At 43.4% G+C, this 27,969-nt stretch overlaps 1 protein-coding gene across 3 annotated transcripts in view; it reads right to left on the bottom strand.

The window, feature by feature from the left end:
• The window catches only part of slc8a4b (solute carrier family 8 member 4b), a 125,881-nt gene that overhangs the window by 43,448 nt on the left and 54,464 nt on the right, over window positions 1-27,969 (bottom strand). For all 3 annotated transcript variants that reach the window (XM_086197741.1, XM_086197740.1, XM_086197742.1), the window contains exons 2-11: window positions 23,974-24,202; window positions 20,486-20,625; window positions 20,206-20,358; window positions 19,895-20,122; window positions 19,382-19,804; window positions 18,366-18,476; window positions 18,119-18,271; window positions 15,562-15,658; window positions 15,286-15,477; window positions 14,180-14,372 (exon numbers count right to left, since the gene is read on the bottom strand). In XM_086197741.1, coding sequence (XP_086053867.1) covers window positions 14,180-14,372; window positions 15,286-15,477; window positions 15,562-15,658; window positions 18,119-18,271; window positions 18,366-18,476; window positions 19,382-19,804; window positions 19,895-20,122; window positions 20,206-20,358; window positions 20,486-20,625; window positions 23,974-24,124 — 1,841 coding nt within the window. In that variant the 5' untranslated portion in view covers window positions 24,125-24,202. The remainder of the gene's footprint in view (window positions 1-14,179; window positions 14,373-15,285; window positions 15,478-15,561; window positions 15,659-18,118; window positions 18,272-18,365; window positions 18,477-19,381; window positions 19,805-19,894; window positions 20,123-20,205; window positions 20,359-20,485; window positions 20,626-23,973; window positions 24,203-27,969) is intronic.

Genomic DNA, 27,969 nt, shown 5'->3' with positions numbered 1-27,969 from the left:
GCGCACGTGTGTGTGTGTGTGTGTGTGTGTGTATCATAACAGATTACCCTGAGCTAGTGCAGTCAGGAAATGGCTCATCACTCATAAAGCATAGAGTGCATTCATCATGACTGAGGTCTCTCAAGATACAAAGCGAAACCCCAAACAGGTCACAGGTTATCCTGATAGCAACATGTATCTTTCTCCACAATTGCTTGAGACAACAGAATATTTTCCAGTTCATAGATATAGAATACGACACATCTAATGACAAGTTTCTGGGAGGAGTTGAAGGGAGTAGAACGCTGCATTTTGAAATGATGAGAACGTGCCCGGAACTGGTAAAAGCGCGCTTTTTATCTTGTGTCTTTCATGAGGCCCTTCCGCGTGAAGGTTTGCTTTTAAATGAAGCATTCAAGTGAGCGGGCTCCAAGAATAAAAAACAAAAACAAAAACAAAAACATGGAGCTGTAAATGAGCACAGTGTATTAAAACTGATCCTCACCGGAAATGATGGGCAGAGGTAATTTCTTGCAGGTATTGGGAAAAAAAGATATGGAAGATCTGATCCTATAATCAGATTCCATTCAGCAAACACAAGCCACACATTCTCGATTTTGTAAAATAAATAAATAAACAAAAAGAATATTATACCAAACAAAAATGATGCATGTGTGCCATAGCTGAAACAGCATTTTACTAAATGTTGAATGGAATTGACATGAGATGTAACCATAGACATATAGATTTTTTTTTTTCTTTTCCCAAATGTGACGGCCATCTTTACTCTTTACATAAAATTACATGAAGAAACAAGCACAGTGTTCGAACCTCTTCTAATGCATATTTTCACGTAAAAAGATTGCTTGAATGATTGGCTGGGCAAATATTCCAAAAAAACAACAACAACAAAAAAAACGAACTAAAAAAACCAACCTCCACTTTTCTTCATGAGTGAAATATGTCCTGTGTGTATTGTTTGTATTGCAGTCATGGCTTATATCGTGCTGACACTGCACATTTCGGAGTTAAATGCAGAGGAAAACCCTGATCTAGATGAAATTATACCAGAAACTGACGGTTGCTGCCAAAATGCGATCCAGCATGAATGACTACTTTCAAACTCCCTCTCCATGCCACTCCTAAACCCAACATGCAGCAACACAGCGTCATTATTTCGGTGGATAAATGCATGTGGAAAATATAGAGCTGTGAATAAATATTGTTGGAATGAGCACTGCTATTATCATCGCCTAAATGAGCATTAAACTGCCTTCATAGAGAAAAAGCAGGGAATTGTTTTACGCTTTTTTTATTATTATTATTATTATTATGATTAAATTGAAATTCTAAAAAACTGTTATCTAATTTTGTATCATCTCAGTTCTGCTTTTTGGCCGTGCGAGGGACTGGCGACCCGTCCAGGGTGAGCCCCGCCTCCCCCCCGCAACCATCAATGGATAAGCGGTAGAGAAAATGGATGGATGGATGAACAGTTTGGTGCTGTCCCAGGTCAAGGGTCACCAAATATTTGGTCAACAAAATAAGAGACATCATTCAGTGAAGGAGGGGGCGAAATGGCTCAGAGGTAGAGGGAGGATCGAACCAGCAACCCATTGGGCGAGAGGTGGGGTTCGCCCTGGACAGGTCGCCAGTCCACCGCAGGGCCATCAGGAGCAATTAGGGGCTCAGTATCTTGCTCAAGGATACTCGGACATGGTCAGCGGGGGAAGTGGGGATCGAACCAGTGACCCTTCAGTTGCTAGAAGGCCACTCCAACTATGGAGCCCATACTAGCTGACAATGGGCGAGAGGCAGGGTTCACCCTGGCCGGGTCGCCAGTCCGTCGCAGGGCCACCAGGAGCAATTAGGGGCTCAGTATCTTGCTCAAGGATACTCGGACATGGTCAGCGGGGGAAGTGGGGATCGAACCAGCGACCCTTCGGTTGCTTGACGGCCGCTCTGACTCCGAGCCACACCGCCCATCCAGACTGTCCGGGGCTGCATTATTTCTCAGCTACACGTCATTAGTTTGATGCTGCCATCATTAGAGCAGTACTCAATCATGCAAAGACAGAGGTCACTGCTCTAATTAAATTTAACGATGTCCTCTGACAAATCACAGACGAAGTTGCAGGGCAGTATTAGCTCACGTGTTCAGCATGAAGGCGAAGATATTCAAAGCAAAAAGAAGCAGCATAGACAGCAGAAAAGAAAAAGTCTGTTGCACACTTTCAAGTTCGCAAGTCTGTCATCAGAAACTTCAGCAATTTTTGTTTTTTTTAACCCAAAATGACCTTCTGGAAAAGTGTAAGTATTAATTAAGCTGTAAAATTAAGTATTTGAGTGTCAAAGGTTCAAGTTGTTTCAGCCCCCCCCCCCCCCCCGCCATAACAAGCAAACGCATACACAAACCGTTGTGTAACTGCACATGAAAAGGAAAGCTATGGTTCTTTACATCCATGCAAACTTCATTATCCAACTACAACGGCAGCTTGAATCAACACATTTATAAATTAATCCGGCAGTAACTTACTAACTGCAGCCATCTATTTTCAGGTCGGAATAAAAAAAAACGTAAGTCTTCCCATGTCCAAATTCTTTCCGCTTAAGGCGAAAAAGCACTTTCACTCGTTATAATTTTTCAGCGTAAAAAAAAAAGAAGAAGTCCCGTGTCGCTTTCTAAACGAGACCAAAGTCATTATTTTACTAAAAATGGTTCAAGTGTGGCTTTCAATTTACTTTGGTTGTGCTTTTTTTTACATTTTCAGCAAAATGTGACCCGCTCGTCAAGGGGTCTCTCACACAAATATCTTAAATGCGTTAATCACTTCAGCTACAAAGCGGGTAAAATATACTTCGTGGGCCACAAGACACAAGTCACTTCCATGACGTGACAAATACGCGGCCACTTACGATTAAAGACTGGGAACCCGTTACGTCTCTTGGCTGCTTAATCATCAAATTGCGGGATCGTGTTACATCTCGTGAGCAGGAATGCATCAAATTGCGAGGACAGTGACATCTTTTAGAAATGGACGGATGGAGTTTTCGTCTAAAAATTAATAACAGGGTGGGAAGGAGTTCTGTTTCATGGATTGGGGCCTTTCTTCTCTCCATCTCTTATTGAATTCTGCACCGCGCTCTGCGTAGCACAGTTGGATTGCTCTGAGGCACTGCTGCTCCTCCAAAGCAAAACAAACTTTCCCAAGTCTCTCTCTGTGGCAGATGGTGGAAGTTTATTTTCTTCATGTAGAAAAAGAAAAAAAAAAAGGAATAAATCACACACAACAAACATATGGGAATGTAATATTTCCAAAAGATGAGAGCAGCGACGTGAAGGAGACACTAAATCCACGCGCCTCTCAAGTTGAACTGCATATGTGAAAAGATACATCCCCAGCTGACCCACCCTAGGGGTTCCGGCCCTGCCTCCATGGTCAGTGACCCCAGTTCTGAGGCCTTTAATGTGGTCCTCATAGCTGGGTGGGTGCGTCTAGCCCTCAGTAAAACAGGGAGACCCGGGGCAAATGAAGATAAAGTGAGAGTCTGTCCTCACTGTTGAGGCTCTAATCATGGATATGGAAGGGCAGGGGACCAGCAGCTCCTGGTAGGTCCTCAGGCTGTGATTACAGGGCGTGTGCTGTCTGTGGGGGTTTGATCACAGGGATTCATTGGCAAGCGGCAGCGTGTGCTTGTGTACTTGTGCGTGTGTGTGCGTATGAGCACAAGATTCTGACCACAGGGTGTGTGTGTGTGTGTGTGTGTGTGTGTGTGTGTGTGTGTGTGTGTGTGGGAGTGTGTGTATGCTTGACAGAGAAAACTGCTGGGACTGCAGGGCAAAAAACAAAAAACAAACATGGGCTGAAAAAAAAGACAAGACCAAAAGAGAGCAGAGACAAAAAGTGACAGAATGCTAAACGGAAGGATTGTAGGGAAAGGAGAGAAATAGGAAACAGCAACAACAGGTGAAGAAAAGCAAACACACTGGCACAGACGTAGGCAGCTAGTTTAGCATTTCAAAATGAAAGCTGCTTCATCTGAGAGCCGTTGTGTGTTCAGCATTTCACCCTCCAGTGCCTGCCTCATCTATTCTGGCCAGATTTAATCTATTCTCATGTAAAATCCTTCAATGGAACAGCAAGATCTATCAGGATATACATGTCTGGACCGAGTCGGTCACTGTTGAAAAAAGTGTTTCACTGGTCACAGGGATCTCCTTTGTGTGAACTCTTGCTGAGTTGCAATTTCTCAATGTGGTCCGGGTGTACACCCCAGTCAGAATTTATTTTATCATCTATAATCCATCCATCCATTTTCTACCATTTCTACCAGGTTACGGGGGGGTGGGGGGGGGGTGGAGCCGATCCCAGCAGCCTTCGGGGCGAGAGGCGGGGTTCAAGCTCAGGCGGAACGTTTTCAGAAAGACAGTGGAATTTTATTGTCAGTGAAAATGTAGCCAATGACGGCATTTTCCCATCCGACAGTAAATCTCAATGCGAGGAGGGAATCCAGAAACTTGTAAGAGAAACTGAATAACAGACAGGGACGAATGAGAAATAGGATATTCAACTTTCAGTTCAACATGACGGGAGAAAAATAAGTCAATGATCAAAAAAAAGCTCCCCTTTCTACTTCCATATTTGTGTCTTTATTTCTTTTTTTTTTACCTCCCTCTTATTGCCATCTCCTCTTAGCTGCATGTACTAGGGGTGGGATTAAAATTACGAAGGCAAAAAAAAAAAACAACGAAAGACAGAAAGAACAAAGATAAGGTATCTGACCAGAGGCTATTTTGCTTTTTTGTTATCATGGTGTTAAAGGCCATATTTTCTAGTACCATACGAATCAATCCTTCCAGAAAAATGCAGAGGGGTTGTTTTTTTTTGTGATTGTTGCGGGCAACAAATTCCAATACAAAGCAAAACACACTTTCATGCAACATTCAGTAGGGAATAAAATCCAAGCCGTTTGCCCTCAATATACTGAAATGATAAGCTGTTTATGAAGAAGCCTTCTGATGAGTAGGAAGGGCACAATGCAAGTTCTTTTGCTTATTTTGAGGATGCTAAAGATGCTCAAGTGTGAGCCAGTTGGAGGGGAAGAAGATGATACTCTCGAGGTGAGAGGCGAACAAATGCAGCCAGAGGTTGTAAACACACGTGAACCTGCAACAGCAAGCGAGCTCAAACACTCAAACATGAAGCATTGTGGGTTCACTAAAACGCACACACGCGGCACATAGCTCTCGGGGATTTGGAGGATGCTTTATTTTTGGAAACAGCTTTGGGTTAGTCACACTACTTTAGTGACAGACGGAGAAACAGGTTGCAAATATCAAACACTTTACAAGCACTGCGATACACGCCGACACCAACCCACATTCGTAAACACACACACACACACACACACACACACGCTTTCCCGTATTTCTCTCTCATAATTCCAAGAAAACATCTCACCGAAGGGAGAGAATGTGTTGTTTAAAATGTATAAACTGATGTCTCCTTCATCCGGCAGCAGATTGTGATAACAGCTCCTCTGACAGCTTCATCAAAAACACTCAGAGGATGTGTTCGTGCTTCTTTTAACAGCATCGCACGACGTGCAGCTCAATATCGTGAGGCGGTAACTTTGCTCGTGCACGTCCACAGGCTGTTTTGTTACTGATCTCAAAGAAAAAATAACTGATTCTTCAGGTGCAAGTGTTGCTTCAACAGGAGCCCTCCTTTAAACGGCATTGACCCACAATAACTTAGCAACCTTTGTTATATTTGCTCTGGATAATAAAATTAGCTTTTATAGCTGCTCTACTCAGTAGCATGTCTGACTGACTAGCTTGCAGTGTAACGAACTACATTGTTTGTGAATTGTTCTTTCTCACACTGTTGGCCAGAAATGACATTTAGTTTGAAAATGGCATTCATGTTAGGTTTGTTGTCGTCTTGTGCAGGGTTTACGTGTAAAATCTAAGCTAAGAACCATTTGGAGCCATGCTGCTTTCATAATACCTGGCAGATTAACACAAAATCTGGAGTATTTAAAAATGTTCAAATTTGCCTCAGATTCAAAAGGATTAATTCCATATAGGATGAAATTAAAATACCTTTTTTTCATGGTAAAATATACTATAAAATGAATAAATCTCCATCCGTCCATCCATCCGAATATCTCCTCGCCTGTTGGCCAAATCTAGGTGAAATTGCACGTGGCCTCGGAGAATCGCCATACACAGTGAGCGATGTGGCCTGATCATAAATATTATGTCTTTATTTCGTAATTTTCTAAAAGCAACACTCGAGGCTGACAGCTTCTTTTTATGAGTTAAAAAAAAAAAAAAAAAACGTGCCGCTCTCCCATTACAACCCACATTGTGGTCGCAGTTGGAATTAATTGGCATCTTCTCCTACCTGTTGACTTGCATGACTGAAAACACCGACTCTTCCACTCTGTCATTACAACCTACGCTGTAGTTGTAGGTGGAACTGAGTTCCATAAATGCCATGTCTACATTTTTTCCGCAGCAGTTACAAATCTATGTTGTAGTCACGTAGCAACCACAACACTTCAGAAACACTTTTGGTTATACAAGGATGTAAACGGATGCGTCAGAAGCTCAGGTTTAGGCCACATGTCGGTTTAAATTTTACCATGTAAATACATCACACATTGATACAGGCTTAAATTTTTAAATGTCTTATTCATTTACCTTTTTTAGGCTGGAGCCTATCCCAGCACCCTGGACAGGTCACCAGTCCATCGCAGGGCCAACACACAGAGACAGACAACCATTTGTAGGAGAACGAGAGTTGTCTCATCGCTATGACCTGTGCCAACACTAAAACATGTCAGCCCACATAAAGACAGGAGTCATCTGGGAAAGCAAGTACACCACACACACACATGATACAGAGATGCCCACGTACAGACAGCCAAGGTCCAAGATAAGTGTAATGGGGGAATGTCCCATTCCTTTCTGGTCCTTGAAGTGTAAAGTCCATCAAGTCACACTAACACACACACACACACACACACACACACACACACACACACACACGCACACAGTCTGAATACAGTATAAAAAGGTATGTCACGTTCTGTATCAGGGGGAAGACATCTCTGACTGCGTTGCTAGTAGGGTACGTCGCTGAGAATAAAGAGATCCCCCATCTGGCACCTGAGACTCAGTCCTCTGATTCCTCTCATCCACCTTTTCTGCCACAACACACTCATACTCACAGTCACACCTACGGTCAATTTAGAGTATCAATCAGCCTCGTCCCCTCTTGATGTCTTTGGACTGTGGGAAGAAGCTGGAGTATCAGAGAGAACCCACGCAGGCACAGGGAGAACATGCAGACTCTCATGCTGGAGCCGAGGCTCGAACTCAGAACCCTCTTGCTGTGAGGCGACAGTGCTGACCACTGCACCACCGTGCCGGTTTCTCTATGCAATGGGCAGAAAAGACTTTTTAATTCACTCTGAGGCATTTACTTTTGAGAATGACAGTATTGCAACATGGACATTTTTCTTTTTGTCTCTCTACTAAAGTAAAAGTATAACCCCCCAAAAAGGTCCCCTTCCTGCATGCATATTTTACTGAAACTGAGAGCGATCATGCTTGTAATTACCTTTTTTAATCTCAAGATAACGGCATTAAAGAATGTAAGTCACGGCTGTATGTTCCCCTCTTCTGTATCATTTAACTGGACTTCCTGCAATACAAGAACACCGCTGTTTTACAGTTTAGGATGCTGACTTTTAGTCCGTGACCTATTAGCTTTAAGCTTAATCATTTGTGATGACACTTCAGTACACATTGTGTGCCACCAAGTTTCTGGCATCTTTTTACCCTTTTATGGAATTCTGTTTTTTTTTTTTTTAAGTCACTGGTCTACTTAATGTAGCTATCATTCAGCTAATTAGCACTTGTCTTGTAGAATCTTTCTTGTTATGAGAATGAGTGGTAAATCTGCCGTCATCTTTGGAAGATCCATGGTGTGCCAAAGAGTTGACGTGACGTGTTTAGAGGGGCAAGGAAAAAAAATAGCTTCATGGGTACAATTAAAGTCTTTAAAGTTTAGGAAAATTCTTGAAAAAATATTTCCCTTTAAATGTTTCAGGTGATTTGCTAGCTTAAAGCATACACACACACACACACACACACACACACACACACACACACACACACACACGAATGCAGAAACAGACAGAGGGCAAGACCATCATTGAACAGACGTCGGCACAGTTTGGTGGCGACACCCGTTTGGAATTTATAATGAGTGGCCAGAGGAGAAAACCACACACACACACACACACACACACACACACACACACACACCAGTGTCTGTCTCTTGGCTGTGACTCTGCTGCAGGTTGGATGAGAGCTAAGAATAAACTGACCTGACTGGCCTCTCTCCAAACTGTCTAAAACACACACACACACACACACACACACACACACACACACACACACACACACACACACAGTTCACTTTGCAAATAGGAAATAGACTCAGCTGTTTGCGAGCATCAAAAGAAGAATGAATGAACTGAACAGAGAACTCGTTCATTTCTGCAGTACCAAAATCGTTCGGAATATTAATATTTTATAAATTTGAATATGTCACTGTGATTTAAGTCTGCTTGGATCCAGGCATAAAGCACAAATGATTCAGGTGATGAAAAGTCACAAGATTTAATACGCAATTTCGTAAAAGTTGCCAAGTTGGCAGCCTGCGGTGTCTTGCACGGCAGATGGCCTCGGGTTGTCATAATCAGACGCAGGGATCAAAACGATGGGCTTGTAAGATGGTGTGGTCGGACCCATGAGTAGCCCGGCTGTAATAATGCACTAATAATTATGGAGCATTCTTGGGTTGAAACACATCGACTTCCATTGTTTCGTGATCCCATTCAAGGTAGTTCATGCATTCGTATTTCTCTCCATTTATGTCCTCAGCGATGTTTCCTCCTCTCACTGAAAGGATTTTTTTCCACTGCTACACTCCCTTCCTTCTTTTGCAGCACTGTATAATTTCTCCTTTGGTTCGATTGGACTCTATTTAATGCTGCTCGGCCGCAATGTGAGGCTTGACGAGGGACAGATTAAACAGTGACTGAGAAAGCCTAATTTTGAAAGTATAACACGGACCACGCTCTCTAAACACTTCTCTTCCCATTATACACCTTTCAGTTTCTGCACACTCGATTAGAAATGTGGACCCTTCCAGCCCAAAATGATTGTCAATGCCATCGTTATGACGGATGGAGTGCATCATCGCTCACGCGGGCTGAGTAGCGCTATTCTTGAAAGCCAACGGATATTCATGCGTAAAATCGGCGCTTCAAAAACCTGACTTCGGCGATTCCGTCCTTCAGTTTGAACTCCTTCATTCATCCCAAACCTTGGAGAAAGTTCATACAAGCAGACAAATTAAGAGAAATGACGGACTAAAATGGGAAGAAAAACAAAAGCTTTCTCCCCGAGTAAAAGAAGAAATACGGTGGAAGAGAGAGAGAGAGAGAGAGAGAGAGAGAGCACGGACGGTGAGTTATGTCTGTGTTGCGATCCAGCTAAATTGCCTCAGCAGTAGGTCCCTCAACCCTGAGTAGGGTTAGGCAGAGATAGATGGACGCAGAGGAAAGACAGGGCATGTGGTGGTGTGTCGGGTAGAGGAATAGGGAGGCGGTGAGGGAGACAAAAGGGTAAAGTCTGACTGTGCTGCAAAGTAGAGGTGAAAAGGCAGAGGAGAGGAACATGCAAATGAAGGTGAGTTGAGGGAGCGAGAGATAAGAGGCCCGGGATGACAGGGGGGGTGAGGAAGGTGAAGAAGAGGGTGGGGGTGATAGCGAGAAGATGACAAAGCTAAACCAGCGGGTAAGAAAGTATAAAAAAAACAGACGGAAATTTGCAGGACATAAGAGGGAATAAGGATAACATGTATTAAAAAAAAAACAAAACATGTGTAAAGAGAGGAAATTCAAGGTTGATGAGCAGCAGTACTTTAATGAGGCAAAGCCAGAAAAGAGAAAAATCACAAATGAGCGCAGTGGATAAAAGGTGATGAAAAGAGGACAGAAAACAAAGAGCCTGGGAACAGAAGCGAAAATGGGAGGAAGAGAGTTCCGGAGAGAGAGGGGCAAAGTAAGGAGCTCATGCTGTCGGGGAAATTTTAGGCCCGAAGTTGATTACATCTCCCGTGATACGACACTGACTGAAAGAAAAACAGAGCAAGACAGATTTAGAAAGAAAACAAGGTGGCTGGTATGAGGCAGTTGAGGGATGTGATGAAAAGGGAGGAGGGAATAGATTGATGCGCCAGAGGGACTTCCTACTCTCTCTCTCCTCGCACCCCTGCGTACGGAAACGCCATCCATCCCTGTCCTCCCTCCACTGGGGCTCCTCTTGTCCAGCTCTTCCGAGGTAACAGCCTCAATACCACTGTTTGGATGTCTGTGTCTGTCCAGTAATCTTATTTTGAAAAAGACGAAACAGGAAGTAGCCAAAAAGAAAGCGGATTCCCATTAAGGTCAAACTCAGATAGTTCAAATAAGTTACCATCCATCCATTGTCATCTTCCGCTTATTCCTACACATTAAGGGTCATGGGGGGCTGGAGCCTATCCCAGCGTCAACGGGCGAGAGGCGGGGTTCACCCTGGACAGGTCGCCAGTCCATCGCAGGGCCAACATAGAGAGACGAACAACCATTCACACTCACATTCACACCTACGGTCAATTTAGAGAATCAATCAGCCTCGTCCCCTCTTGATGTCTTTGGACTGTGGGAGGAAGCCGGAGTACCAGAGAGAACCCACACAGGAACAGGGAGAACATGGAGACTCCACACAGAGAGACCCCGTGCTGGAGCCGGGACTCGAACCCGGAACCTTCTTGCTGTGAGGCCACAGTGCTGACCACTGCACCACCGTGCAGCCCAAATAAGTTACCTATAAAAAAAATTTACTTTATCTTTTATCAACAGTTTTAGTGACTTGAATGGACCGCTCTTTCGTATTTTTGTTGTGTCTATGTTTTAGTTTTGTTTGGCCCTCTGGCGTTTCCTCATTGCGACGGACGGCGTTTACTCGTAAAAACCGTTCCTCAATGCGTTCACGCTGGCAGTGGATTCCCCCCGATAGATTCTTGAACTTGGAACTGTTTGGGACGACATCGGTCCTGCGTTTTTACAAATTAGTTTGAGACTTTCCCGCTCCAAATGTTTATACTGTTCTTGGTTTGTCAGTCCTTTAGAAATTTTTTTTTTAAATAAATAATGCAGAAACAGCAGGTTTCATCCACAATTTAATTAGATTTGCATCAAGTACGTCAGTTAAAAATGTTTTCTTTTTAAAATTTAATGACGAGTGGAGTCTCACTTGTTGAAAGTCGCTAATTCTTGAGAATATAATATCCCTTACATCACCGTAATCCTCTTGTACGGCGGTATCATCTGACGCCATCTGATCCTCTTCAATCCAACCCCATTGACATCTGCCCTCTATTTAGTTCCCTGTACTGAGCTAGCAGAGGGCAGCCCCGCAACCCTGCTCCATCCCCCTCATCTCTCTCACTTTCCCTCTTCATCCCTTCGTGACCTCACTGTTCACTCGCAGGCTTTAAAAGCGCTGTGTGCGTCACTGATAGAGGATAATTTTATACAAACACACAGACATAATTATGCATGAGGATGCTTGCACACGCGCTCGCGTCTTCCTACGGGCTGGCTGGTGTCAGCTGGCAAGCCTCTTGCTAAATTACATCAACGGGTTTATACTTCTATGAGAACTTATACCGATATGAAGTCTGGGCGTGTGTGTGTGTGTTTTCTGTCCGTTTTTTTGAGAGCGAGCTGCTGGTCAAAGCTTTATTATCTGTCTCAACATTGCCTCACTAACAACCTCTGTTAATGCACGTGGTTTGCGATGGAAGTTTTTTTTTGTTTGTTAGTTGGTTTTTGCATGATTGTGCTGTACCATAAAACACGCGATCAGAACATTGAGATCTGCAGTGATTGGTCACAGCAAGGCTTTTCTGCGCGAATGTAGCAAGGTTAACAGGAAACCCCGAACTGTCTCTGACTCTCATCGTGAGTGTGTTTCCGTCTCTACATGTCAGTCCTGTGATTCACAAGCTACCTGTCCAGGGTTTATCCCATCTCTTGCCCAACGTGGGCTGTGACCCTGTACTGGGTAAGCAGGACATATAACGGATGAAAGTTTTACGAACTAGAGTTATTATCTGTTCCACTGTCCTGGCTGTTGACACTTCAGTCCTGAGTCGCCGGTACTGTGGCTCGACTGGCATTTAACATGTTTTTTGCCATACCGCAAGCTTGGTTACTGTCACCTGGTATTCCAGAATGCTTTGTGTTTGTTTTCATGTTGGATGCAGAGTCTGTTAGTCCTGTACGGGCAGATGGTTCCAGATTGTCGCGTTTGAAATTCGCGAGGCGAAATATTCACCATTCGCGCAAGTTGAAAATATTGGGTTATAACTTTGGCGAAAAATTCACGTCAAGACAGCCAATCAGCGTTGAGGATGTCCCCATGTCACGGCTGACTGACTGACTGACTGTGACCGACAAGATGGCGGACAAGTTGATTGTGGCTATGTGTGGAAACCCGGTGCTATATGACACTACGTGTCAAAATTACAAGAACTGGTTGAATAAATTGGTGTCCATTCGTTACATTCTGTCACCGATCCTAGCTAGCAGGTCGTTAAACTGGCCAGTCGTCATCCGAAAATACCGCTTGAAGCTGCGGTTATCTAGACGGAGCCTCTGGAGGAGCTCGGTTCACCGAGCGGGGAAATTCACCGAGCTGAGCTCGCCTCTAGATGGCGTTGATAACCCAGATACGACGGCGTTTAGTTTTCCGACGTATATCTGCCTTCCGCGGCAGGTACAACGCAACAGTTCTGTGAATATTCATGATGAAATGGCGGAAGGAAACGTTGCCGGAAACTTTATAACCGCAACTCATACAACGTATTCTGACAAATGTAATATTAATTATTTTGCCCCTTAATTCATTTTTCACAACCAGCCAAAAAAAAAAAGGCAAACTAATGAGCCTTTAGATTTAATAACACGTTCCAGTAAATCCTTGATTGAATTACAAAAAATATATATATATATCGCATATTTGCGGTAAGCCATTAGGCAGCACCCGTGACGCAATTGGACGCCATTTTGTAGTTGTCCAAGATGGTGGACCCACTTGCAAATGTGAGAAAGAAATGCAATTCTGGTATTAAAGAGTTTGACGTGCCAATGAATGAGTTTAACCTTTAAGCTGCTGCCTTGATGGTTATTTCTTTGTCAGACGAGGCAAGCAAACGTTGTGACAGCAGGATCTGTGGTTAAAACATTTGGCTATTATTAATGTTATGTAACATAAAATTCGCCGTAAGTTCTTTTTTTTTTTTTACTTGGATTCATTGCTACCACGCACAAAAACACACACACTCACCCACACAAAATACGCACGCGCATACGCACACTCACTCAGTCGCAGTCATAAACTCGCGATGCCGCTTCATAATATTGGTACAGAAGTTTATCATCCCCGTGTCATAAAACATTCGCAGCAATTACTATTTAAACATAATCCTGACTTCTTTCTAACCCCCCCTGCATGTCAAACAGCGCCTCAAAGGAATATCCTCATTATGTAGAGTGTCTTACATCTAAAAGTCAAATTGATACTCACACACACGAGCACAAGGCCACACACACACACACACACACACACACACACACACACACACACACACACACACACACACACACGACTACTTGCTTTATAGGCCCCAGGAGGTACTTAGGAAACTGCATTCCCAACCGCTTTATGTATTGGTCAATTTAACACTGCTAACATCAGCATATTAAAAATGCATGTGCCCAAGGACACGGGAGCCATTTTATGAGAAAGTGAGAAAGAATTCAGCGTGGCTTACCTTGAAATGTGTCATTATTCCACTTTTATCACTCTAATAAAGCTATCTATACCATGATTGGAGGTTAAACAAGTAAGTTAACCTACTGTACGCTGCCACTTCTGAGTGAGCGTCAGTCACGCAGAGGAAAGTGTAACTGTCACCTTCAAGTGGAATAGGAAGCGCTGTCTATAAATGGTTTCATAATTACTTTCAAAGCAGGGAAAGAGCTTGAATACTCGTTAACAACAACTCACATGGTCTCATCGTTTTGGAACTCCAACTTGCCAGCAGCCAATTCATAGTCCTCCCCTCCTTTAGCTGTGCCGTCGATCGTTCGGTAGGGAATAGCTACTCGGCCACGAGCCCCCGATGTCCTGAGCACCTTTACCTCCATCACACCTACGCTCTCGCTCACCCTCTGACTGGCGCTCTCAAAGGTAAAGATACCTGAAGAGGAAAAACGGAGACGAGAGATAAACGAGCGAAAATATTTCACAGGGGGGAAACACTACAAAGAAGCAGATGTGGTTAATAAATGCCCACACAAGCTAACTTGCTCTCCGAGGTGTTTGCTGTGAAGAGAAGATAATAGATCACCACCCACTCGTTCAGGATAAAAGATATTAGGTAAACACCCGCTCTCTACTCATCCTCCAGGAGGCATTATTAAAGTCCTATAACTGAAAAAGTGGCGGTGTTGAGGGACTACAACTTTTAATTACTTTATTACCATGCATGTTTGTGGTTATTGTAAGACTACAAACAAAAAAATAGATCCACTTGCATTCAACACCGTCCACACGCTGTGTTACTTATAAAATATCTGTGTCACATTGTTAATTGAAACACCTTAATTCCCAAACCCGTGACCCTTCTCTGACCTCAGCGCTATTTAGGCACGTTGCCATGGTTTTCAACGTAGCTGAAATCGTGGCGTAATGTTTAGAGTGCAGGACCGAAGTGAGGAAGTAAGGAATACCCCAGTGTCACACTCTTGACTGACTAGCCTGAGGACTAAGTTGGGGCTGGAAATGAATAAATACAAATAATAATTTAAAAAAAATAGAAACAAAATGATATAAAAATATATTTCTAAAGGGGCCGTTAATTGGTGGGATTACCCGGCATCATAGGTGACGTTTAGCATCCATGCTACTACAACTCAGCTATAACATTCTCACTTTGGGAAACAATTACATCAAGGGGCTAACAAGTGGCGAAATTGCAAATTTTTGAATTATGGAGTGACTTCAGTGGAGATTTTGATTTTGGAAGAGAAAAAGAAGTCACAATTAACGGCATTAAACTGTTGTTTGAGTTTTATTTCAGGCATTTAGTCAAAAACTACTTAATTACTTACCTGCGTGATCGTCGTCATAAATGGTTACTGTGGCGGTGTGTTTGTCGCCCAACACAGCTTTCGGGGCGGAGCTTGCATCCAGGGGGGCAGTGCCAATCTCAGGATGACCAACCACTCTGGGGTTACTTAGGTGGACGTAGAAATACTCATCCTCCTCAAAGATGTCATCATCAATCACCCCGACGGTGATCTCTGTTGAAACATCACTTTAGGACGTTAGCATGCCACGAAGCTGAGTTTTACTCATACATTTATTGTGTTCACTGTTATTTTCACCTTTGAGAGTCTCTCCTGGCTTAAACAGAAGTGTTCCCTCTGCAAACTCGTAATCTGAACCTGCGTTTGCTGTACCGTCCTCCGTGCGATAATCCACCTAAGAGTGAAGACAGCGAGAGGGAAAGACCCATCCAGGATGGAAGAGGGAAGAGGAGAGGAGGCCAATAACGATGATTGGAAATTATGGCAATGGGAACAGAGGGTGAGAGAGAAAAAAAAATAAAACCAGCTTTATTCAAGTGAACCCTCTGGTCAGATACGGTCTTATAATAAAGACTTTGGAGAAGGTGCAGGGAAACTTTTCCTGCATCCTCTCCTCTTCACTCTGCCCTCGCTCCATCCGCCCTTTTTATTAACCCTCTTCATCCAACACGAAGGTGTGACGCATTTTACGACTGAGTTACTCAGACACGTTCATTAAAAACAACTAAAGTATTATGGCATTGTACTTAAGTCCAAACTGCACCTTTGACTTAGTTAACGGATCGAAAATACAGTCTTTAATCTACGTTTACACTGAAAGTCTACAATCCATATCAAATAAAACTGGAAGAATTTATCTAACAGTTGTCTCCTGTTCCATGGTGTAGAAAGTATTTATTCTCATCTTCCTCAAAGGATTCATCCTGCTGATTACTGATATTTTTTAGCTGAGTAATATTTTGTGTGTTTCACGAATGGGAGGGCTGCTCATAAACCGAGGAGTTATCTTAAATACTAACGACACAAAGAGAGAACCTATAACCGAAATCTGCATCGAAAGGTTTTTTTTTCCCCCCAAAACACTTAAAAACAGAAGGTGGTTGCATTCCAGTGGCGACTAGCGAAGTGACTAAAATGCATCACCCACATCGATTCCCTAGTAGCCGAGGGAGTCCTGAGCCAGAGGGATTTACTTGAATGAATTAATCTAGTCTGCTTGACTCACTGATTAGCTGTTTCAGGTTTGTGTAAATTAGAATCCATGGCTCCTATCATAGCTCGGAGATGTCAGCTGTCGACCTGTGTACTGATGAATCAACGGCGCTGTCCTTCACGCTGAAGTAGCAGCAGCAATTGGATTTGTATAGTTTTCTATCAGCGATACCCAGTTTTCTACTGGCTTTAGAACGTACTCTAGAGTTTTTATACTTTCATGATCAAAGTGACAAATAGTCACATGTAGTAAGAGAAGAAGAATAAAGGATCCTCTCATGAGCTTTAAGAGCAACAAGCTTACGAACAAACAAGTTCACAGACCAAGGAAATATTCAACAGAAAGTTTTGGTTACTTTTTTTAATCTGCCCCGATGCACAAATTGCTTCACAATTTAAGGGCGGTTTGACACCTGTTGTTAATTTACTGTGGTCAGCATCTAGGACCGTTCGGATCAAGTTCATATAAACCAACTGAAACAGGGTTTGTTTATCGGAGTATCGAGACACAAGGCCTCGGTCTGCCTGGAGCAGAGTTTGGTTCAACTGAACTAAAACAAGGCGAGATTACTTTCTTGAAGCCTTCGATAAACGCGACGAGCCGGCAATCGTGTTTGAGTGCCCTGCGCCTTCGCGCTGCAATTACGCGGCCAAAATATGGAGTAAATGTTTTTTTGGAGTTGGAACCGATAAAGGTTGAAAAATAGTCGCATTTACTGAAATATCACTGACAACAGCTCAGGCAAGATGGGGAGGTGGTATGGTAATTAATGAATGAAAATCAGGGCCGGGCAGCACAAGAGATGCAGCAGTATTTTTTAATATTGCGCTTCATGGCGTACCGTGTCAATACCAGTGCCCACCCCTTGTGAAAAGTAGACGGGAGTGTGACCAATGATGTAAAGGCAAAAAAGCGAATTCAAAGATGTTAAAAACAAGAGCAACTGCAGAGGTGACCCTTTTTATCCCCTATTTTTTAGGGTTCTGTAGCGATATATGATTTAGCTCAGATTCCAGAATGATTGCGAGGCCCTTAAACTGTCTTAAGAAGCCTGGTCATTAGACATCAGCAGCAGCAGCGGGAGGTCTATAATAATTTCCAAGATGATGCTATTATTCTTTCTTCGAACCTGACACAGGGTCTGTGGAACCAGCGAGTTCGCTAAATCGGCCACTAAACAAAATCAGCGAGGAGTCCCAGGCAGACCAAGGCGGTGCCATCGGCGTTCTTCTGAAGACCAACCCCATGCTGTGTCCTTAAATCTGTATCTGATGAGGACAACAGAGGAGGCAGAACCTTTTCTAAACGTAAGCAGAGCAAATATCGCACCGGTGACGGACTCCGAGTTGTGACAGCCATTAAACTAGAGATCAATGAGTCACTGAAAAGAGATATACGTTATCTTTCAGTCAAAACCTGAGCTGAAAAACAAATTCAAGAGGTTTTTGGTTGTTTTTTTTCCGGTTGAGTGGCCCAGTTACACTATGAGTGACAGTCAGGCCAAGGTTCCCCACTTGACTATGTAGTAGTTCTTTTGTCTGCCAGAGAGTTTCTTGACATGACTCACACGCACTTTCTTATAAACCCTTTTATACTTCTAAACAGCCTCCTCCATTATTTTTTTGTTTTTTTTACACCCACCTTGACAGTAACTCCAGCGTCTCCACCGTGTCTGGCAACAGTCAACTTCAGGGAGCCACAGTTTTCAAAGCACTGGTACAAAGACGGTTCAAAGTCTAGCCGGACAGTGTGAGGATCGTCCTCTTGGGCCTGAGTCTCATGGCTGCTCACTACCTGTGAAAGAGAAACATACAGAGTCAGGTGCCATGGGTTACCTAGCCTTGAATATCAGGTTAAGTGAAGGGGGAAATGCGTGTGTGCCTGTTACCTTGCGAGCTTGGTCGGCGGCGTGCTTCTTGAGGATGTTGCCCGCTCCAATCATCATCCTGGTTGCTTGGATGCGGTAGAAGGCTCTACTCTTCTGCTGCTGCATCAGAACCTGAACGGCAAAATCAATATAAATTATTTTCATTGTTAAATCTTTATCAGAATTACCAGATTTGTCCTACTTTTATTTGGTTTTTTTTTCTCTTTCAAAGTGTCATTTAAAGGTTAAGCAGTGTATCCCCTTTTGTTGTACGCTGGGGGGTCAGGGGTCACTGGTCAAGTGTTCATGCCCATTCTGATATTTTTTTTCAGCTCTATTTGGGTACAAAAAGCTGTATGTGCTTGTGAATTGAAATTGGAAAAAAACAACAACCACATGTACATTTGTTAAAGATGGAATTGATTTCGACATTTTATGGAAAATTAGAATTAGATGAACAGATATACGAATATTAAGCAAAAAGAGTCTATCTTAAACTATCGTGAAGACCGGACACGGGGAGAAAAAAGTGAACACTGCGGTCTTCGAAGTTAAAATGGTGCAGTAAAATGGTGGCTAATTTGTTTTTAGCATCACATGACCTGAACAAATTTCCTTGTTTCACTGTCAAAATTGTATCCATTTCATAACATTCCAACATACCAGCTCCTAGCTGATCAAAAGTAGCCATTTTGGCCAGCATTGGTATCTGGTGTGAAGTGTAGCATGTGGCTACTGTTTGCTACTGATAGCTATTAGCATGTAATGCCCTTTCACACCGAAACCTACCTCAAAAACTGTTTGGCATTGAACAGCTATTTTGAAAGTAAGAAGAACCAGAATAAGTGAAGCAAAAAAAAAAAAAAAAAAACCTCCTCAAATTTTTAACTAGTTTGCTACTTTTTTTGTTTTATTTCCATGCTCATTTTCCACAAAAGGCTAGCTATTAGCTTATTAGCTATAAATGGTCTGTTCATTCACCAGTTTCGATATGTGTACATGCAGTATGTGTGTGTATAAAGACCCCTCCGCTTAACCTGGTAATTGGCCATCTCAATAAGCTGCTCCATGTCTTTATCTGGGTGCCTCTGTTTCAACTCCTTCAGTGTTCTTGCCATGTCCCGCCTGGCTTCGTCCTCCTCATCCTTTGGTCCCCCCTCCTCCATCATCCCTCCGTCCATCCCACTGTGACAGTTCAAGGCCATTTGCCCGTCCAGCTCCAGCATGTCCATCTTGGTGAACCCACCTGGACCCAGTGCTCCTCCACCTCCACCTCCTCCTCCATCCATGCCTCCAAAACCTCCATCCGCCCCTCCTTCTGTCTCAATGATGATGCCACGGTTCTTGTCAGCGCGGTAATGCTTGCGAACATATTTGTAGAAGAGGAGGCGCCTATCTGCCACCCAGGCCTGTACCACGCAGAGGGGGAAGTAGAGGAAGGTAAGTACCGCCTCCCACACCTAAAGCAAAGATAGGGAAGGAAGACAAATGAGAAGACAGAGTCACCTGTCCATTATTTAACCAGCACTTTTGTCCTCCTCTATCCTCACCTCCACCTCGCCTGGGGAGAAGACACTAAGAATCAGGTACAGCCAGATGTAGGCGAAGATGCTCCACGCCGCTGTGACAAAAAACACTCGAAGATGTTTGATTTTGCGTGTCTCTCCATCAGGCACCACATACACACACAGGGAGATGATGACAAACATGTTGAAGGCGGCGCTGCCCACAATGGTACTGGGACCCAGAGAACCGGCTTCAAAACCGTGACCACAGACCTGTAGTCGGGGAGAAAGAGCAAATTACTTGGCTGCCATTACATTCTGTTTCAGTTAATCTAACATGCTCATATTGTACCCGCCTCAATAACAGACAGCAGTATCTCAGGGGCACTAGAGCCCAAGGCCATTAGAGTAAGATTAGACACAGTCTCATTCCAGATTCTGACTGTAGCAGTGGTCGTCTCGCCATTCGGCCTCTTTATGGTGATCTCCTTCTCCTGGGAGGTTATAACCTGCAGAAGAGAGGATACTGAGGGACATCTGATAACTGCTATGAAGTCATGTAATAGCAGAAGGAGACAACCATAATTCTACAACACAGGCATAAATCAACTGCATTATTACTCATGTGTGGCCTACCTCTATAGAAGACATGAATCGGTCCGCTATAATGCTCATGCCCAGGAACATATAGATGAGTGCAACGAAGTAAACGATGGCCCGTGCCACTTTATCCCCCACAGAGGGGTTCTGCGGGTTCCACACAGGAAGCACCACTCCTGAAATCGTTCATCAAACAGAGTTTAGCAGACAAGCAGGAAACATTCTGTGTACTGCCTTCATTCATCTCTACTTTGCTAATCTTTCAACACAAAAATGTCCATAGTGGCAAAATCCCACACAGTTTAAGGGTTATGATATGCAGGATATTTCATTAGTCTGACTAAAACTTAATGAAGTAGATCAATATGTTCTAATTTTAGCGCAGCATATTGGTGTCAAATAACCCTGACTAGAGACCACTGCCATATCTTCATCATTGCTGTACTGAAACTGAAAGTGGAGTTGTTCTGGTTCCCATACCATGATGGGAAATGTCTCTGACGCCGGGTAAAAATGCGGGATCGGCAAGAATAGAAGTTTATGTACTGATCCGATACTACATAATACAACAGCCAACACCCATCACATCTGGCTCTGCCACATAGGTTGGTGATGTTGTTGTTTTTTTTTTCTGTTGTGTGTTGTCTTCATTCTCGTTCTGTCTCATGTTTTTTTTTTTTTTGTATATTTGTTCTCAACTGTTGTCGTCTCATGTCAGAACCTCAACATCCTCCCACATTTCTGATGACCTGGCCCCACCCTAATGTGCTGTACCTGTGTCTCGTTGGCTTCCCTTTTCGGGATATTCAAGTTGCGCCTTCCTTGCTTTCTGCGTCAGTTCATTTAGTACCCAGTGTCAGTTTTCAAGCCTTATTAATCCAATGAGATTTTCTAAAATTGACCTGATTTTACTTGTATTTTGACCACTGATTTTTTTTTTTTTGATTCTATACAGTCGCTCGTGTTGACAGGTCATGAGTATCCATTTGATTTGAGCGAATAAACCGAGAGATTCTGAACTTTAGTCTCAGTTTCTGCATCTGAATCTTTGTGCATCGCACTTGATACTTAGACGTTGGCTTCTTTTTTAATACCTTGTAATAGGAACCTAGCTAAGAAGATCCAGACTAAGGTGTAATCTTGAGGCTTGAATTTGCACAGAGGACTAAAAGGACATGATAAAAGGGGATAATAGGGAAATACAGCAGTGATCGATGCTGCAAGGGACACGGCTTGGCAGGGCCTTACCCACAAGGTAAATGCATTTGTGACACAAATATATTCTAGTATTTAAGCATGTTGTAAAAAGTGTAGCCAAGGGACAGTCTTAAGACGGATAGTGACACCTGTTAAATATAACAACGATCACCGATAGTGACAGTCACCAGATCTATTAATCTATCTTAATATCGTAAATAATGAGATTTATCTTATCAACTGATTGTAGCTATAGATTTTACGTAGCTATGATGTGATCAAATCACTGTGCATCGCATACATAATCATCATTTGATTATAGATAATGAAATTAACAAATATATCAATGTAGTGGAAATCTTGGAGTTTCAACTGACAAGACAGATAGACAGACAGACAGATAGATAGATAGATAGATAGATAGATAGATAGATAGATAGATAGATAGATAGATAGACAGATAGATAGATAGATAGATAGATAGAGAGAAATCTATATATAAAATAGAGTATAAGATAGACAATAGACTTTTAAGTAAACAATAAACTCTTTAAACTAAACAATAAACTCTTAACTAAATATATAAAAATAAGATTCAAGAAAGATGAAATCACATAAAACAACATGTAAAGAACTACTTAAAGTAGCAGTTAAAATATTGTACTTGAATGGTTATTATTGGATGTATTTATCGATTGATGATTTTTTTAAAAATTCTAATAATATGAGCAACACATTTGCACGATAATTTTAATACGGTCGGTCAATTTATCTTTTACTTCTACTTTTTGTCATGACTTGACCGATATGAGTAAATGCACCAGCGAAACTGTCCTGGTTGTCTGTCCCTGTCTTGTGGACATTCTTTGATCGTAGATAAAGCTAAAGCTCACCTTCAACCTTGTACGGGCTCAGACTGCCCACCAGCTGAAGTCACCCAGGTTACCGGGCAGAGTTTCACTTTTAAAATGGAGATTTAACAAATATTTCCATTCCATCAGAACAAAGCGTTGCTGGATTTGTCAGGCTTAGCAAGAACCTGGCGTCATTAGGGTTTCCATGGTTACCAATGTGGGGCTAATCTCAGCCATGCTGATGAAAAAAGAAATGCCATCAAAAAGCCATCTGCCCAGCCGGCTCCAGCATGTTCATTTTGGTGAACCCACCTGGACGCAGCGCTCCTCCCCACCACCTCATCTTCCATCCATGCCTCCAAACCCTCTATCCACCTCTCTCTCTGTCTTGATAATTATGGATGCATGTACGTGGAACAGAATTCTGCCTAATATGAGCCAGACAAGACCAGATAAGCCTTGAATTCCTTTAAGCTGCTTGATGGAATACCCCTAAGGAGGATTTTCACTTGGAAAGTCAGTAAACATACACCGCTAAAATGTGATGATGTCCCTGAAGTGGGTGTTTTGTGCAAAACCCAGCAACTTAGAAAATAAATCTTTTTTTAATATTATTGCAAGTCGCCATAGCCATACTGAATGAATTCTTGCTATAGAGGTTTTATGTGCTGTCTTATATTCCCTTCCATATGTCCTCGGTGGTTTATGCAACCTCAATAATAGTTTCCGTCTAGAATGGCCAAAAAGGCCACTAAATCTCCAAGATTGTAATGATGTCATACATTTCAATAGAGTGAATGTTCTGATTTCCTTTTTTCTTTTTTTTTTCCTCTTCCTCTTTTTTTTTTTATCCCCACCTAACCTCCCCTCCCCACCCTCCTCCCAGTGCCCGGGGGCAAACATGCCCCAGCCGCCACAGCAGGGCCTGGCACGCCCCGCCAGTGCCCGGGGACCGGGCCAGCGCAGCACCCCCCACCGCGGGACCCCACCGGGAGACTGGCGCGGATCCCAGGCACCAGGGCCCCGGACCCCCCCATACCGGGTGGAAGCCCCGACCCAGCCCAAGGACCCCCCAACCCCCAATCCCACAGGGTGCCACCACGATAGGGGAAGCCACCCCCACGCCCCCCACACCATCCTGCACAGGCGAGACCCAGAATGTTCTGATTTCCACCAAAGCAGACATGACAAAAGTTCATGAAATTCTTGCATTATTCGGCATAAAATTAGTGACTTAAGAAACAAAATTCAAGCTGGAGAAGTGTTTCCTTTTGGATTAGTGTTTATTTTCTAACTTATGTCACTGATCTAAAGATTAATGATGTGGGTAGTGTAGCTGGAGTTGTAGTTTTCCACTCCAGCTTAATTTTTTAAATTCTGTGTAATACAAACTCAGGTTTTGTCACATCCCGCCTGCTTCTGGTCTCTGCATTTGGGCCCTGATTCCTCAAAACTGACAAAAGGAAAACCCACCTTCCTGACATGGGTCTCCGCTGGCTGAGCAGTTCTTCTCAGATGTACCTGCGTGAACTGATCCAGGGCATGACATTAGCAAAAAGAAGAGGAGGAGGATGAAAATGGAGGCGAGAGAGGTTGCAGGCTTAGACATGTCTGCTGGAGACATTTCTGCTGGTGTGGCCGAGCTTCTGCTGAACTATGCTGAATCTATAGGTCCACTTCAGTGTGAAATGACACCCAAAACCTGCAAGCAGACAGAGAGAAAGCAAATAATGAGTTGCAAACATTCAAAGGAGCTATATCTGTTGGTTATAATGTTATAGACTATGTGGGGGAAAAAAACCTTCTGTTTCTTCTAAATCAACCCTTTGCTCAGAGCTCAATAGCAGAAGGTTGGAAGGCACTTTTATGGGGAATTGTAACAAATTTAATCAAATGACAAACAATCAAAGCAATTATTCATGGCCATTTCAAACTTCAAGGACATAAAACTGCTATAAACGGTGACAGTTTTGGACCCTGTATCTGTGTGTTATAATAAAGCCCTCGATAAAGCTGAAGCAGCTTGCCTCCTCAGGAACCTTGATGAAAAAAAATCAATCACATTGATTTTAATTTGAAGTGTCGACAGGAAGTACCTTATCATCTGGGCCAGAGAGAACACACCAACTTTATTGGGACTTGAGGAACAATTGCTTTTGAATAAATCCTTAAAGTACAAATCTTTCCAGGGCCGAAGACAATAAAGGATCAAACAAGACTGAAAAGTCAGTATCATGTCAATGTTGCAGGAATGACACCCCAAGACATAAAGAACACGGAAGGTCAAACAATCCAAACTATAATCCCGGTAAGAGTCAGGATTTCATCATTCAGGAAAAGGTGTTATGCCACTTGATCTTAAAGATATACCATGACACTGGAAATGACCCCAACCTCGTCTCATCTCGTATTGTCTTTGCTAATCCAGGTCGATGTCGCGCAGCAGCCTCCACAAAGAAACCCAGATGGAGTGGAGAAGAAGGCAAGAGACCAGAGGAAGCTTGTTACCCCTCCCTTCTAGAGCCAGGCCCAGAGCTTAGCTCAAGCGATCTGCTGGTGGAAGGGCTTTTCCATGGAACTCGGCTGGGCACAGCCCAAAGAAAGCGACATGGACTCTTTCTGTTAGGAATAGCCTCCCTGACCTGAAGCCAAATGGTGTTTTGTTATTGGAGGTCTATCAAAGTAATGTACTGTCCATAATGTCTTTAAGATTTGGGTGAAGAGAGCGACAGAGCCATCAACTGATTACCATCTGGTGGTGGGTTGGGTCAAATGGTGGGGAAGGCCTCTGGACAGCCTAAACAAGTAGTGTGGGTGAACTGGGAAAGCCTGTTCGGAGGCCCTTAACTTCTACATCCGGCAGGGCTTTTCTGGCATTCCTGTAGAGGGGGCATTGAATCACAGTGGGCAATGTTCAAAGCTTCCATGCCAAAGCTGTGGCTCAGAGCTGTGGTCTCCTTGTGGACACCAGTGCTCAAGGAAGCTGTTTGACTGAAGAAGACTTTTCATGATATGTTATCTCGGGGGACTCCTGAGACAGTTGAAATTTTGCAATTTCCTGAGGGAAGTCACTGAGGTAGTCAAACAACTCCACAGTGTCAAAGCACGAGGGATTGACGAGATTCATCAAAAAATGCTGAAGGCTGTGAGCACTGAAGGGCGGTCTTGGATGTTGCTCCTCTTCAACATCGTGTGGAGGTCTGGGGCAGTGCTACAGTAGACTGGGGTGGTGGTTTGCCTCTCCAATAAAGGGGACCAGTGTAATTGTGTGCCAATTACAGAGACATCACATACTCACCCTTCCTTGGGAAGTTTACTCTATGGTGCTGGGAGGAAGGTCAGGATTATAGATAAACCATGGACTGAAGAGGAAAAATATTCTATCCTTGCTGTGGAACAACTTGGGTTTCGCTGGTGTCAGTAGGAGGGCCCAACTCATGGCCATCCAATCTCTGTACATCCAAAGCAGGAGCTGTTTTGGAGTTCTCAGCAGAACGTTGGAGTGGTTTCTGTTGGGGAGTTGGCCTCCACCGATGTTGTGCCTTGCCTGAGTCCTGCGATTTTCATAGACAAGATGTGGAAGTGCAGTCGTGGCAGTGGGAGGTTGCAGTTTGGTGGGCAGAGGATTGCGTTACTGCTTTTTTGCAGATAAAGTGGTGGCTTCATCCGTCTGTGACCCTCAGTTCTCACTGTGTGGTTTGAGTGGCTTGAATGAGGGTCAGCACCTCTAAATATAAGGCCATGGTTCTAAGTATGAAAACGGTGGATCGTCCACTTCAGGTAGGAAATGAGTCCTTACCCCAAGTGGGGCAGTTTAAGTATCTCAGGGTCCTGTCTTTCGAGCAAGGGAACTATGGCGTGTGAGATGAGCCAAAAAATCAGAGCAGGAGTGGTTGTGTCTTCCCGCTTTAGCAACATTGTCACGAAAAGAGAGCTGAGCTAAAAGGCAAAACTCTTGATCTATTGTCAGTCTTGGTTCCTACTCTCACCTGTGGTCATGAAACATGGGTCGTGACCTCAAGCGTGATTTCGCGAACGCAAGTGTCAGAAATGGGTTTCCTCAGAAAGGCAGCTGGTGTCTCCCTTTGGGATAAGATGAGAACTTTGCTCATCAATGAGCGTGGACTCGTTGCTCCTATTCGTGACAGGAAACCAGTTGAGATGGTTCAGGCATTTGGTCAGGATGCCACCTTGAAGACTTCCTTGGGGGGAGGGGGGAGGGCACATCTTCCTAGGAGGAGGCTGCTGGATCCCCCAGTCGGAGCTGGTCAATTTTGATAAGCAGTTGAAGATGGACAATAGATGGCTGTCTCTATGATACAATTATTGTTTGAATAGTCTTATACACGGACAGAAAAAATCTTCATAGGACTCGTACAAGACTCCCTACTTGTAACTAAATACATACTACAAGCACTTTAATTTCCAGCCTTACCCTATCTTCTAGTGTACAACTCAATAAAATCAGCTTAGTGTGTCCAAAATATTTCTATTTGCAACAAAATGGGTTTAATTCTTTAAAACAGCCAGACCACTGATAAAAATAGTTAGGTTGAGTTTTTTTTTCTTCTGTCTGTACTTCTTTGCCGTAAAGCTGCCACGAAATAGAAAGAGACAGAAAAATAATACATCCGAGAGGCCGATCCCAGGACAAAATGATTCCTCTTGTACTTGCTTTTGTTCATGATTTTTACGGTGTTAGCGCACCGGTCAAGGCCCAAATGTTCAAGCTTCTTTTAGCTCAAGGAAATGAGCTTGCATTATGTTAACCGCCCAAGATGGCGGCGGTGGTGGTTTGCTGTACAGCACCGCTAGGTTACAATGAGATGAAGAAAGTTGCATCCTCCAGCTTTTCACTTGTGGGAATGATGTCCTTGATTTTTTTTTTTTTTTTTTTTTTTAATGTGGGAATCTTTACAGGCAAATCCAGCCAATCGACTATGGGTGTGCAGCCATCCGTAAAGGTGGGCTTGGCTGATTTCATGCAGCTACACAGTGTTTGGCAGTGAGCTGAGCAGAGCTGTCAACGGCATAGATTTAAAAGCAATATTTTCATGAGGAAGAACCATGGCTGTTAAGTTGCACCAGAGTTGTTGTGCTGAGAAAATGGGCCGAAAAAGGGAAGAGAAACAGTTTGACCCGGTGTTAAAAGTGCACACACAAATTCACGGAAAGAGAAAGAAGCCACACATACACACTGATTGCTGTCCACATAAACACACACTCTCTCTCTCTCTCTTTCTCTCACACACACACACACACAGTTAGTCATCTGTCATGACATTAGCAGGGATTTGCTGACCCTGTCTTCATTTATCTTCCAAGGTCTCACTGCTCTGACAACAACCTGTCACTTCAATACTCAACTCGCTTCTCTCCGTCACATCTACGCTGCTGCTTCATCTCTCTTTCTCACTCTCTTTCTCTCTCTCCCATTTGTTCTCTCCTCATTGTTCTCTAATGGCGAGA

The sequence above is a fragment of the Aulostomus chinensis genome, chromosome 24, assembly GCF_037954235.1.
Source record: "Aulostomus chinensis isolate RoL2024-O1b breed Wild chromosome 24, RoL_Achi_v1.0, whole genome shotgun sequence".
In the NCBI taxonomy this organism is placed as follows: domain Eukaryota; kingdom Metazoa; phylum Chordata; class Actinopteri; order Syngnathiformes; family Aulostomidae; genus Aulostomus; species Aulostomus chinensis.
Note: the sequence above shows the minus strand (reverse complement) of the source record. Positions and strands in the feature narration are given on the sequence as shown.